The 14,611-nt window shown below is 40.8% G+C and overlaps 3 protein-coding genes across 3 annotated transcripts; 1 reads left to right on the top strand and 2 right to left on the bottom strand.

The window, feature by feature from the left end:
* The first annotated feature begins 174 nt into the window (after nt 1–174).
* Nucleotides 175–1,305, top strand: LOC103835409 (stress-associated endoplasmic reticulum protein 2). The gene is made up of 3 exons (XM_009111574.3): nt 175–347; nt 704–860; nt 1,035–1,305. The coding sequence occupies exons 1-3, from the start codon at nt 345–347 to the stop codon at nt 1,079–1,081; spliced, it is 207 nt and encodes a 68-aa protein (XP_009109822.1). The 5' UTR covers nt 175–344; the 3' UTR covers nt 1,082–1,305.
* Nucleotides 1,306–2,120: 815 nt separating this feature from the next.
* LOC103835407 lies at nt 2,121–7,695 on the bottom strand. The gene is made up of 10 exons (XM_009111569.2): nt 7,439–7,695; nt 6,671–7,228; nt 6,472–6,562; nt 6,313–6,387; nt 5,585–6,178; nt 3,472–5,493; nt 3,335–3,377; nt 2,822–3,233; nt 2,405–2,493; nt 2,121–2,330 (listed from the first exon to the last, which is right to left on the bottom strand). The coding sequence occupies exons 1-8, from the start codon at nt 7,439–7,441 to the stop codon at nt 2,879–2,881; spliced, it is 3,741 nt and encodes a 1,246-aa protein (XP_009109817.2). The 5' UTR covers nt 7,442–7,695; the 3' UTR covers nt 2,121–2,330; nt 2,405–2,493; nt 2,822–2,878.
* A 361-nt stretch (nt 7,696–8,056) lies between these two features.
* LOC103835408 lies at nt 8,057–13,688 on the bottom strand. Its single transcript, XM_009111573.3, has 10 exons — nt 13,495–13,688; nt 12,743–13,279; nt 12,487–12,577; nt 12,328–12,402; nt 11,599–12,204; nt 9,400–11,424; nt 9,264–9,306; nt 8,768–9,167; nt 8,350–8,437; nt 8,057–8,260 (listed from the first exon to the last, which is right to left on the bottom strand). The coding sequence occupies exons 1-8, from the start codon at nt 13,495–13,497 to the stop codon at nt 8,825–8,827; spliced, it is 3,723 nt and encodes a 1,240-aa protein (XP_009109821.2). The 5' UTR covers nt 13,498–13,688; the 3' UTR covers nt 8,057–8,260; nt 8,350–8,437; nt 8,768–8,824.
* Between the last annotated feature and the right edge of the window lie 923 nt (nt 13,689–14,611).

Here is a 14,611-nt window from a genome sequence, read left to right as displayed (position 1 = left end):
GAGAGCCACCAAGAGACTAACAGATGCTAACGGGCCTCTTAATATACTTTTTATTGGGCCTTTGAAGAGACTCAGAGATATAACTGAAAAGTTTTCATTTTTGTCCACATGAGCGTAAGGCTTTCGCAAGCACCAATCATTGACCGCCACGTCGACCTCACAAGTCTCAGTATCCAATCAGAGAAAGCTGTGACGACGTTCACCGATACTCATTTTTTTAATAAGTTGGTGACAGGCAGGAGAAACAGAACTCTCTTTAAGACAAAGACAAGTTTCTCTCCGACACGGCGAACGTCAATTCCGATTCACTCATCCCTTCTTAGTGTTTCTTCTCCGGCGTAATAATGGTACATCCATCGATCTCAATCTTTGACTAAAATAGTTTTTTTGAATCGGCTAAAAAACATTTTCTTTATAACTCATGATTCTCACATTATTTGAGGATTTCATGAGCTTATTTATATAACAAGGATTTTATGTTGTGTCTGAAATCATAAAAAAAATCGAATATCATTATAAAATTTGATCATTTTTTTGTGTTAGAAATTAGCTGAGTTCTTGTCTGCATTTATGGTGTTGCTTGATTTAGATGTTTTTGTTCATAATTATATTCTGACTAGAAAATGCTTGAACCAGAAATAACCATTGGTGTCGGCTGTGATTAATGATTGACTCTGTGTGTGTTGATTTTGATCATTTACAGACAACTTCAAAGAGGCTAGCAGACAGGAAGATAGAGAAGTTTGACAAGAACATTACTAAAAGAGGTTTTGTTCCTGAGACCACCACCAAGAAGGGTAAGGACTACCCTGTCGGACCCATCCTCCTCGGCTTCTTTGTCTTCGTCGTCATTGGTTCATGTGAGTATTCCTAAATCTCTTTTAGCTTTGATTATGTTGGAAAGCATCTTAGTGTTGACTCCTGGTTTCCAAATAACGAACATGGTCTTGAATATGGATTATTTGGTTATATAATAATATATTGTGTGTTACACTAGTATATGTTGATTAACTTTTGTATGCGCTTTGTTACAGCTCTCTTCCAGATCATCAGGACTGCAACTAGCGGAGGCATGGCATAAACGAAACCACTTCTTCTTTCTTGTCTCACTTCTCCCTTAATCTTATTGTAGAATGCTTTAGCTTTCTGTGTACTTTACTACATGTTGTGAAGAATTTTGAGAGTCTTTTCTATATAAAATTATCAAACCTTTTAATGTTGTCTTGAAGTTAGTTGCCGTTGTTGTTGTCATGCTTTTGTAATCTTGTTTTACCGCTTTATCAATTGGACCGAATATTCTATACATGTAAGAATATTATTGGAAAAAAAAGAAGTAAAACACTAATAAGAGGTATCATCATGGGTTCTCATTATTTAAAAATTATAATGGTAATTGCTATGGATAAATGGAAGTGACATGATTTGAGCAAAGCATAATATTTGATGTGATGACAACAACCCACCATTGACGGGTATAAGGTCTTGTGGGTTGGATGTGGAGAGTATGAAGTCTATGGTTCCTTGAGAAATGCATGGACCATCCCGTCCAACAAAAACTCCCTGTATTGCTTAACCTTAAGTCACAGCGGATGACTATCCATAGCACGCTTTACTTTATGTTAATGGACCCCAAAAGAGACATTGTCCTACGAAATGGTCTAATGGGAAATGGAAGCAGTGCATCTGACTATAAACGCTGCAACGTGAATTAGCATATTGGAGCTTCAGAAGAAGATGACAATGTTGTAGAGGAGGTTGACAGAATGCAAACATATTGCGCTAGTTTTACGGAAAGTACATTAGGAATTTAGGATGAATCGTCTAGGCACCATATTGTTGTCCTTGGGGTCCACAGACAGATAGCTTGAAGGAAAGACTCTTCATTCTATAACTACGCCGGCTGATTGATTTTATTACTAAGGAATGGACCAAGGTCCCTCTCTGTACCTTGCTTCGGAGAAAAAGACTTTGGATCGCTTGCGGAACAGCTTTTCATCCCTCCCCTACGGCTAGTGCTTGAACATATCTTCTCTTTGGTTCACTTTCTTAGAGGTTGCTGTATACTCTATCTACTACTTACTCCTTGTATTTAGTATCAACTGCGTGTGGGTCGTACCAAGTGAACAAAAGCATAACAACAAGGACATATAGCTTGAAGAAAAGACTCTTCATTACATTAATATGCACAAGTAAACGGAAAGTTGGATTCTAAGGAGAGAAAATGAGTCAAGACAGAAGAAGAAAGATTCATTTCTAAACTTGATTCTTCAAGCTTGAATGTGTATCTCCGCTAGTTGCAGTCCTCATGATCTGGAAGAGAGCTGCTGTACCTACACAGTATACTGAAATGATTCAGATTCCAGACCATGGTTCCTTACAGGTTATCTAAAAGAGATAAACTTACAGGTGGTGGTCTCAGGTACAAAACCTCTCTTTGTAACGTTTTTGTCAAACTTCTCCACTTTCCTGTCTGCGAGTAAGCTTTGAAGTTTTCTGCAATTACCAAACCAACACAGAATCGATCAATAATCATATCTCCCATTATGTGTGACTTTAGATAGTAATGGTTCATCCCGGATAAAAAGCTTCACACCGACTTGCACAATTCATAATAATGCAATGGCAGGTAAAGAAATTTACCCATGCATCTAAAACCAAGTACACAATCCACAATATTGCAGATAAGAAGTCGGCTAATCCAATTCGAATTTCGAAAAATAGATGCCATTCTGTTATTCACGTGATTCATATTTCAAACAAAGAGGTCACCATTAACCATCAAATCATAACCAAACAAAAGCATAGGAAGATCGAATTATACCATGATTACGCAGGAGAAGAAGAAACGCTTGAATGGATCTCAGGGTATCAGAAATGACTAAAAGTCATCAGCGCGGTGAATTTCACCCATAAGACGATTGCTAGTGACTTTGAAACCGAGAAGAGCTGGATCAAGCTGCCTCCCTTTCTTGCCTTTCTTCTTCCCACCACCGCCTTTGTTTCCTTCGTTTGGATCAGAAGATGGCTCTGCTGCCACTTTCTTCATGCTGCTACTGCTACTACTATTCTTCAACATCTCACTGAACGACGCCTTTGACCCTTTGTTTCCCACTGCTGTTCTGTTAGCTGCATCGGACATCTGCTCGAGCAATCCCTCGTGCGGTGATGACGAGTGCGATGAGGGAGGCCTTTTTAACAAAACTGATACCTGCCCGTGTGATGGAACTACCAACCTACAACAATAAAAGAACACTTAATCAATTATGAGACCTCACATGGCGATTTACTACTTACCTAATCTACGGTTGCTAAACGTTAAGAGTACAAAAATTACCTATCCTTTCTAACTTCTCCAACCAAGTTGTCACTGTATGACTCTGCAGAAAGAAAATATCAACATAAGCCCCCCATAACAAAAAAAAACATGATATATTCAGGGAAAACGAAATCTAAACTCGGGAAGATACATACCAGAGATACTGGAAGAAGACTGTCTGCCAAGCGTAGCAACAGGAACCTCCCCTTGAACCAAGGAGTCCATTACTGCTTGCTTTCCCATTCTGTCTTGTGCTTCAAATGACATCAACCCCGCTCCTTCCTTTTTCGGTGGTGCATTGTTCCACGTTCTGATGTCATTCACGTCTTTGCTCATACCAAGCATATTACTGAAGTCTTTAGTTTCATTTTTTCTTCCACCATCGATACTTCCAGAAAGTAATGAATTATTACGCTGCAACGATCCCATATAGTTCCCATCTCCTGGTAATCCGTTTACATGTTCATCAGAAGATGCGTGCGACCCAAAAGAAGATGAAGCGTTTTGTCTACCACCATGGTCTGCAAAGCCGAAGCCTGAAGCAGCCATCCTGTCATAGGGTTCCCCACGATTCATGCTTGGTGACTCGAGAGGTTGATGACCAGGCCTCTGGTGAAGCAACTCCATAAAAAGCTGTTTTGACTTTTCATCTGTATGTCCATCTACCATCCATGAGTTGGAATCTTCGCCCACTCTACTCATTTCTGACCTCATTTTATGATGGTCAGCTTCAGTATTTGATCTATGAAATTGAGTTTCAGGCCAGCCACCAGCTAGCTGTGTATCTGCTCCATGCCAGCGTTCTTTCCTTGGTTCCATTTCTGAAAAATGAGGTTCACCTAATTGTATATGGGGATTCTGATGACTGAAACCCGGAGTAGAATTTCCTAATCTACCAGAAGATTGCATCTGGGCATCTCGCAACTCAGAGAGGTTAAGACCTTTTACTGCATCCAGATTCAGCCCCGATGTAGATCGCTCAAAGGGTAGACCTTGCTCGAATAATTCCTGATTAAGTTGTTGCTGATATGAAAGGTTCCGCTCAAGATGACTAAAGTGATCCTCAAAGGGTGGCCTCTGCTGCTGTTGATGAAAGTCTACTGGTCTAAATCCCGCAGAAGAGTGTGAACGGTGGATCCCAGGATGAGCTCCTAGAAGCTGATCATTACGGTTGGATGGCCATAGAGGATCAATATGTCTATGTTCCTCCAATAGCGTATTGTGCCTCGCTCTATCTGCCAATTGCATGAGCTGCTCTTGCTGCATTATTTGGTACTCCAGAGACCGTATTGGTTCAGACTGCATTTGTCCATGTTGAGGGTCAATATGTCTCAGTTCCTCCAATAGTGTATTTTGCCTCCCTCCATTTGCCAATCGCATGAGCTGCTCTTGTTGTAGTAGCTGGTACTCCAAAGACCGTATTGGTTCAGATTGCATGTGGCCATGTTGAGAATGCATCTGTCTGTATTGAGATTGCATTTGTTCGGAAAGTAGCTGTTCAAGTAGCTCTTTTTGATGACCTTCATGATGTAACTGCCCAAAATTTCCAGCGGCAAGCTGCTCCATGTATGGTGTAAAATTTTGTGATCTATGGCCAGAACTCTGCAATTCATCCATTAGTTGCTGCTCTAATAACATCTGATCAACATTGTTGAGTCGATGGAAGTCATGTGACTGCCCAAGTCTCGAATCAGGAGTCTGTCCTTGAAGAATCTGTTGAAAATGTAAATTCCGAGCATGGGACTGTTGTTGCTCCTGTAAGAGCTTCTGTTGTAATTGGTACTCTTGTTCTAGTTGACGTTGTTGTAGCTGAATCTTCTGCTGCTGTTGCAGCTGAATCTTCTGTTGCTGCTGATGTTGCAACTGAATCTTTTGTTGCTGCTGCTGCTGCAATTGGAGAGTTAAATGATCCAAATCCTGAGCTTGATCAAGATACTTCTGGTCATCATACGATCTGTTAGGCAAAAGATCAACTGGTGTACTACTGCTCTCTAGCTCAGACCACAACACACCAAATGGATGCAGCTTGTTCTCATTCTGATTTTGAGTAGCAACCTTCGCTGATTCAACAGGAATAGCAGGGTGGCCAGAAACTCCCATTAAAGCATCATGCATACTTGTAGAGGATTTTGCCGATCCATAACCAGAAACTCTTGCTCTTCCTGGGAATACGATTTCTGATTAAGAAAAAAATACAAAAAGTATGTTTAGTATACAAAAACCCACACAAATGCACACAAGTGAGAAAATGTCAGTAGAATAACAAACCTTCATCTTGAGCAGAGAAGTCCAAGAAACTTCGGTCATCAACATGTGGTGGTTTCACATAAGCTTCTGATTTAGACTGTATTTGAACATTATCGTGACCTAAGGCTGAACCATTAGATTCTTGTACGGGTGCAAATGATAAACCAATCTCCGAATTTGCTTTTCTACTGGTCTGTTCTAGCTCGATGATTTGATCATTGATGTGGGCTTGCATACTTTCCGTCTTTAAATACGACATGACACTGCCTAGATCTTGAAAAGGAGTCCCTTCTGGAGCAGTTGCCAAGCGGACCTGTAGATCAGTCCCAAAAAACCCTTGCTCAAACCATGAAATAATGTCAGATCCAATGAACGGTCCCTGTATTACTCCTTGAGGATCAATGTACGAGAACATAAACTCCTCAGGTGGCAGAGTCCCTTCGGAGTGATTCACTTCAATATCAGGTTGCTGCAGCTTTCCCGTAACAATGGGTTCATCCGCATCCAACACAGAAGATTTATCAAAAGCAGATCTAACTGCTTCAGGACTTCCACGAGAAACTTGATCACTTTCAGAAGCACCCCACAAGCCTCCATTATGACTACCAAGTACTCCTACAGCAACAGTTGTTTGGATATGGGTCAGAATATATAATAGAACACTAAAATACCATCAAACTCATAACAATGGACTTAAGCTTTAATACTCATGAATTTGAATACCCGTATAGCACCTATTATTCACATACCTGAATTACTATTATGCATGGAAACACTGTCACCACTCATAACCCCTAGCAAAGCACCATCCACTTTCGTCTCACCTGAATCAAGTCACAGAAGCATTCATTATCCAAGCTAGTTGGAAAGATAGAAGCAAAGCAACGAAAAAACAAGATTACACATACCCATACTCTCCTCAGCTAAAGATTCTTCCCCAGGTGAAGTGTGAGCTTCGCTACTAGTGATCCTACCCTTCCATATACCCTTAAGGCTTTCCTGAAATAAATATATAACACCCAGACCATAAACACATGAAAATTAGTTACAAAACAATGACACACTCATGAGAAAGGAAAAAAGCAAGTCCTCAAGTAAGGATCATACCTCTTCTTCAACACCAGGGGCAATAAAAGCAAGAGGTTCAATCAAAGCCACTTGAGTTACAGAATCAACCTCCTCCATATCAATAGGCATCCTATCAGGCTTCTGGTTTCTATACAAGTCAAGCAACTTCCCCCTCACATACCGACACGTAGGCGCAGGTTTACCAGGAACGCTTTCGTTTCTCAAGAACCCTCCAGCGCCAAAGAAAGCAGACCAAGTACCCCTCGCCCTACCCCGACCAACGGTGAACCCTATGTTTGGACCCTCACTTCGTCCTTTATCAAGTCCAAACCCAGGCGCAGCACGGTAAGAAGCTGGTCCACCACTCTGGACCTGCTCCATCCGATGACGTGGCCTCCATTTATCACGAGTCTCAGACTCACGGAGGCTCCCAATCACAGATTGAGTTTCACTCTGAGCCTCCTCCTTGTTGTCCTTGTTGTTGTAGTCAACCTTGGTTTCTTTCTCTTTCTCTTTATCGTCAGGACCCCAACGAGATGACCACTTGTTATCACGCCGCCGAGATCCAACGGGAACGGGAGCAGGAGATCGAACGTCCTAACAACCACAAAACAAAGAGTAAAAGAAATTCAGCTAATCCGATTCGAAATTAGGATCTCAATTTAGCTAATTGAAAACAAACTTCGCGTGATTCAAACATTGATAGTTAAGCTCGTGAATCAGATCTGGGAGATCGGAGTTACAGAGAGAAGAAGAAGCTGCACAGATTTAACAAAAAGGGAAGGGTTGACTTTACAGGAAGTATACCATGATTACGCCGGAGAAGAGAGGAGAAGCTTGAATGGATTAGGGATTCGGGATTGAAGATCGCGATCTTGAAGAAAATTTCTATTATTTTGTTTTTAATTGCCTTTCGAGTTGGTTTTTATGGTCCTCCTCGTTTCAACTTTACCTTCGCAAACCTAGAAAAGTGGATCGAAATTTGCTATTCTTATTGGGCCAATTAAATGCTATTGGGCTTTAGTTAATGTGTGAAGAGAATGACTTGGGCTTCGTACAGTCTAAAGCCCGAAAAAATGTAATAATGGCAAAGTGGAGAATCCCACATAGGCATGATGAAGATAGTTGAGATTTTTATATAAGAACAAGCTCTTTTCTAAGGTTGTTGAGCAATAGTTATTTAAAGTTTTTATTATTTTAAAATTCGGAAAAAGGATATACTAAAAAATCGTATCTGATTTCTCGGCTAACGATCCCGAGTATCATGCCACGTGCGCACATGCTTCCCTTTAATCTCTCTGTACCTGGTCAGAACTCCTTAAACCTGTGAGTAATCAACCTCATAAGACTTGACGAGATCTAGTGGAAACTACACTTGCTCCTTGTATACAGAGAGGGTATCAACTGCGTGTGGGTCGTACCAAGTGAACTAACTTGAAGATATGATAACTTGTAGAAAATACTATTTATTACATTAGCATGCACAAGTAAACATAAAGTTGCATTCTACGGTAAAAGAAGAGAAAGACAGAAGAATGATTCATTTCTAAACTTGATTCTTCTAGCTTGAATGTGATTCGGTTTATGCCGTATCTCCGCTAGCTGCAGTCCTCATGATCTGGAAGAGAGCTGTAACATACACATTGTATACAGGAATGATTCATATTCCAGACCATGGTTCCTTACAGGTTATCTTAAAGAGATACACATAAACGTACACGTAGTGGTCTCAGGAACAAAACCTCTCTTTATAAACGTTGTCAAACTTCTCCACTTTCCTGTCTGCGAGTCAGCTTTGTAAGTTTTCTGCAATAACCAAATCAATCAATATCATATCCCGGATCCACCATGATTGTAGTTAGTAATGGTTCATCCCGGATCAAGTATTCATTCACACTCAACAAAAAAAAAAATCAAGTAAACAATCCACAATAATGCAGATATAAGTAAGCTAATCCAATTCAAATTTCGAAAAATATGTGATTTTGTAAAGATATTATTAGGACTCATCTAGCTAGTTGAAACAATGTTCACGTGATTCATATTTCAAACAAAGAGAAAAGCATTGACCATCAAAAATCAAAGAGAAACAAAAACATAAGAAGGGTTTACTTATAGGCAAAGATCGAATTATACCATGATTACGCCGGAGAAGAAGAAACGCTTGAATGGATCTCAGGGTATCAGAATTGACTAAAAGTCATCAGCGCGGTGAATTTCACCCATAAGAATGCGATTGCTAGTGACTTTGAAACCGAGAAGAGCTGGATCAAGCTGCCTCCCTTTCTTGCCTTTCTTCTTCCCACCACCGCCTTTGTTTCCTTCGTTTGGATCAGAAGATGGCTCTGCTGCCACTTTCTTCATGCTGCTATTGCTACTACTATTCTTCAACATCTCACTGAACGACGCCTTTGACCCTTTATTTCCCACTGCTGTTCTGTTAGTTGCATCGGACATCTGCTCGAGCAATCCCTCATGCGATGAGGGAGGCCTTTTTAACAAAACTGATACCTGCCCGTGTGATGGAACTACCAACCTATAACAATAAAAACATTTAATCAAATAAGAGCTCACATGGCGATTTACTACTAACCTAATCTACGGTTGCTAAACGTTAAGAGTACAAAATTACCTATCCTTTCTAACTTCTCCAACCAAGTTGTCACTGTATGACTCTGCAGAAAGAAAATATCAACATAAGCCCCCATAACAAAAAAAAACATGATATATTCAGGGAAAAGGAAATCTAAACTCTGGAAGATACATACCAGAGATACTGGAAGAAGACTGTCTGCCAAGCGTAGCAACAGGAACCTCCCCTTGAACCAAGGAATCCATTACTGCTTGCTTTCCCATTCTGTCTTGTGCTTCAAATGACATCAACCCCGCTCCTTCCTTTTTCGGTGGTGCATTGTTCCACGTTCTGATGTCATTCACGTCTTTGCTCATACCAAGCATATTACTGAAGTCTTTAGTTTCATTTTTTCTTCCACCATCGGTACTTCCAGAAAGTAATGAATTATCACGCTGCAACGATCCCATATAGTTCCTATCTCCTGGTAATCCGTTTACATGTTCATCAGAAGATGTGTGCGACCCAAAAGAAGATGAAGCGTTTTGCCTACCACCATGGTCTGCAAAGCCGAAGCCTGAAGCAGCCATCCTGTCATAGGGTTCCCCACGATTCATGCTTGGTGACTCGAGAGGTTGATGGCCAGGCCTCTGGTGAAGCAACTCCATAAAAAGCTGTTTTGACTTTTCATCCGTATGTCCATCTACCATCCATGAGTTGGAATCTTCGCCAGCTCTCCTCATTTCTGACCTCATTTTATGATGGTCAGCTTCAGTATTTGGTCTATGAAACTGAGTTTCAGCCCAGCCACCAGCTAGCTGTGTATCTGCTCCATGCCAGCGTTCTTTCCTTGGTTCCATTTCTGAAAAATGAGGTTCACCTAATTGTATATGGGGATTCTGATGACTGAAACCCGGAGTAGAATTTCCTAATCTACCAGAGGATTGCATCTGGGCATCCCGCAACTCAGAGAAGTTAAGACCTTTTACTGCATCCAGATTCAGCCCCGATGTATTTCTGGGTAACGATGTAGATCGCTCAAAGGGTAGACCTTGCTCGAATAATTCCTGATTAAGTTGTTGCTGATATGAAAGGTTCCGCTCAAGATGACTAAAGTGATCCTCAAAGGGTGGCCCCTGCTGCTGTTGATGAAAGTCTACTGGTCTAAATCCCGCAGAAGAGTGTGAACGGTGGATCCCAGGATGAGCTCCTAGAAGCTGATCATTACGGTTGGATGGCCATAGAGGATCAATATGTCTATGTTCCTCCAATAGGGTATTGTTCCTCGCTCTATTTGCCAATTGCATGAGCTGCTCTTGCTGCATCCATTGGTACTCCAAAGACCGTATTGGTTCAGACTGCAATTGTCCATGTTGAGGGTCAATATGTCTCAGTTCCTCCAATAGTGTATTTTGCCTCCCTCCATTTGCCAATCGCATGAGCTGATCTTGTTGCAGTAGCTGGTACTCCAAAGACCGTATTGGTTCAGATTGCATGTGTCCATGTTGAGAATGCATCTGTCTGTATTGAGATTGCATTTGTTCGGAAAGTAGCTGTTCAAGTAGCTCTTTTTGATGACCTTCATGTGGTAACTGCCCAAAATTTCCAGCGGCAAGCTGCTCCATGTACGGTGTAAAATTTTGTGATCTATGGCCAGAACTCTGCAATTCATCCATTAGTTGCTGCTCTAATATCATCTGATCAACATTGTTGAGTCGATGGAAGTCATGCGACTGCCCAAGTCTTGAATCAGGAGTCTGTCCTTGAAGAATCTGTTGAAAATGTAAATTCCGAGCATGGGACTGTTGTTGCTCCCGTAAGAGCTTCTGTTGTAATTGATACTCTTGCTCTAGTTGACGTTGTTGCAACTGAATCTTCTGCTGCTGCTGCAACTGAATCTTTTGTTGCTGCTGCTGCTGCTGCGATTTGAGAGTTAATAAATGATCCAAATCCCGAGCTTGATCAAGATACTTCTGGTCATGTCCTGTATCATACGACCTGTTAGGCAAAAGATCAACTGGTGTACTACTGCTCTCTAGCTCAGACCACAACACACCAAACGGATGCAGCTTGTTCTCATTCTGATTTTGTGTAGCAACCTTCGCTGATTCAACAGGAACAGCAGAGTGGCCAGAAACTCCCATTAAAGCATCATGCATACTTGTAGAGGATTTTGCCGATCCATAACCAGAAACTCCAGCTCTTCCTGGGAATACGATTTCTGAATAAGAAAAAAATACAAAAGTATGTTTAGTTATCATGAACAGAAAGTTAATTAATATGATTATGAAAGAAGGAAATGTATTCGGCTACACAAGCATATAAAACCGAAGAAAGAAATGTATTATACCACACAAATGCACACAAGTGAGAAAAGGTCAGTAGAATAACAAACCTTCATCTTGAGCAGAATAGTCCAAGAAACTTCGGTCATCAAGATGTGGTGGTTTCACATAAGCTTCTGATTTAGACTTCATTTGAACATTATCGTGACCTAAGGCTGAACCATTAGAATCTTCTACGGGTGCAAATGATAAACCAATCTCCGAATTTGCTTTTCTACTAGTCTGTTCTAGCTCGATGATTTGATCATTGATGTGGGCTTGCATACTTTCCGTCTTTAAATACGACATGACACTGCCTAGATCTTGAAAAGGAGTCCCTTCTGGAGCAGTTGCCAAGCGGACCTGTAGATCAGTCCCAAAAAACCCTTGCTCAAACCATGAAATAATGTCAGATCCAATGAACGGTCCCTGTATTACTCCTTGAGGATCAATGTACGTGAACATAAACTCCTCAGGTGGCAGGGTCCCTTCGGAGTGATTCACTTCAATTTCTGGTTGCTGCAGCTTTCCCGTATAATCTTGCTCAACAAGGGGTTCACCCGCATTCAACACAGAAGATTTAGTAAAACCAGATCTAACTGCTTCAGGACTTCCATGAGAAACTTGATCACTTTCAGAAGCACCCCACAGACCTCCACCATGACTACCAAGTAATCCTACAGCAACAGTTGTTTGGATTTGGGTCAAAATATATAGAACACTAAAATGCCAACAGACTCAAAAGAAAGCTAAAAACTACATGAATTAGAAGACCCGTTTAGCACCTATTATTCACATACCTGAATTACTATTATGCATGGAAACACTGTCACCACTCACAACCCCTAGCAAACCACCATCCACTTTTGTCTCACCTGTCAAGTCAGAGAGGCATTAGTTACATTCCGCTAGTAGGAACGATAGAAGCCAATTAACAAAAAAAAAACAAGATTGTATACCCAGACTCTTCTCAGCTAATGATTCTTCCCCAGGTGAAATATGAGCTTCGCTACCAGTGATCCTTCCCTTCCATATACCCTTAAGGCTTTCCTGAAATAAATATATAATACCCAGACCACAAACACATGAAAATTAGTTACAAAACACTCATGGGAAAGGAAAAAACCAACAAAAGAAAACTAGTTACAAATAAGAAACAGAAACATGAATGACACACTTATGAGAAGCACAGCAAGTCCCCAGTGAGAACCATACCTCTTCTTCAGCATCAGGTGCGATAAAAGCAAGAGGTTCGATCAAATCCACTTGAGTTACAGAGTCAACATCCTCCATATCAATAGGCATCCTATCAGGCTTCTGGTTTCTATACAAGTCAAGCAACTTCCCCCTCACATAACGACACATAGGCGCAGGTTTACCAGGGACCCTCTCGTTTCTCAAGAATCCTCCAGCGCCAAAGAAAGTAGACCAAGTACCCCTCGCCCTTCCTCGACCAACGGCGAACCCTAAATTAGGACCCTCACTTCGTCCTTTATCAAGTCCAAACCCAGGCGCAGCACGATAAGAATTAGGTCCACCGGACTGGAGCTGCTCCATCCGATGACGTGGCCTCCATTTATCACGAGCGTCGGAGTCAGTAGCACGGAGGCTGCTGCCAAGCACAGATTGAGTTTCAGGCTCCTCCTTGTCAACCTTAGCATCTTTCTCTTTATCGTCAGGACCCCAACGAGATGACCACTTGTTATCACGCCGCCGAGATCCGATGGGAACAGGAGCTGGAGATCGAACATCCTAACAACCACAGCAAAAGAGTAAAAGAAATTCAGCTAATCCGATTCGAAATTAGGATCTCAATTTAGCTAATTGAAAACAAACTTCGCGTGATTCAAACATTGATAGTTAAGCTCATGAATCAGATCTGGCAGATCGGAGTTTACAACGAGAAGAAGAAGAAGAAGCTCCACAGATTTAACAAAAAGGAAGGGTTGACTTTAGAGGAAGTATACCATGATTACGCCGGAGAAGAGAAGCTTTTGAATGGATCAGGGAGGAAGAAGATCGCGATCTCGAAGAAAATTTTTCTTTCGATTTATTTGTTTTTGATTTCCTTTCGAGTTGGTATGTATGGTCGTCCTCGTTTCAACTTTACCCTTCACAAACCTTAAAAAAAAAAAAGTGGATCGAAAATTGGTATTCTCACAGCGCACGTTGTCACAGCCCATTCTGATTGGGTACAGAGACGTGCGATGTCTACGTGGCAATAATAGCCTCGTTTAATTCTTTATGTTGCATTCTATTTTAACTGCACAGTGCCTATTGAGGTTTTACTGAAAAGTTAGTAGTGAGAACTGATATCGGTGAACCGGTGGATAGCTTTCCGGTGATAGACGTGGCGGAGGTGATGCTGCGGCTCGCGATGGAATGCTGCCGACATCTGCTCCTGGTTTGGGCCTAGGGTTTGTATTGGGTTTGAGGTTTCTTTTGGATTTCTGAGTTTCCCTTAATGTGTATGGACTTGTATGCGGATTGGGCTTTGACTTTTTATTAAATAAACTTTAGACGGAAAAAAAAAAAAAAAAAAACTGATATCTGTTTTGTTATTTTAAGGTTTGCATGCCGTCTCTGAGAAGAAACGAAGCTGCCGCAAACTGTCTTTATCATCATAATGGAAAGTCATCTGAACAGTTAATATATAAACACTAGGATAAGACCCGCGCCTTGCGCGGGATTAAGTTATTATTTTTATTATATTTTGGAGAATGAAACAATAGTTTGGTTTCATTTGGATTACGGGTGTTCAATCCGGATATCGGATTGGTTTCGGTTCGGTTTGCTTTTTTCGGTATTTGGTTAGTAAAATATAACTACTATTCTAAATCCATATGTACTTTGATTTTAGTCTTTCACATACTTTTGAAAGATTTCAACTGGACGACTAAATTGATCACCCAATCTTGTTGCTTTAAATCATTAGTGTTTATATATATATATATATATTATTTAGTTTGAATATTTATTAAATAAAAATTCATATGCGTTATATTTTATGATCATTTGTAACTTATTATAACAAAAAAATAATTTATTGATCACAAAATTTTCAGAGTGGGAATATTCAAATTT

The sequence above is a fragment of the Brassica rapa genome, chromosome A08 (assembly GCF_000309985.2).
Source record: "Brassica rapa cultivar Chiifu-401-42 chromosome A08, CAAS_Brap_v3.01, whole genome shotgun sequence".
In the NCBI taxonomy this organism is placed as follows: Eukaryota; Viridiplantae; Streptophyta; class Magnoliopsida; order Brassicales; family Brassicaceae; genus Brassica; species Brassica rapa.
The sequence above is the reverse complement of the archived record's forward strand: the minus strand, read 5'-3'. Positions and strand labels throughout refer to the sequence as shown.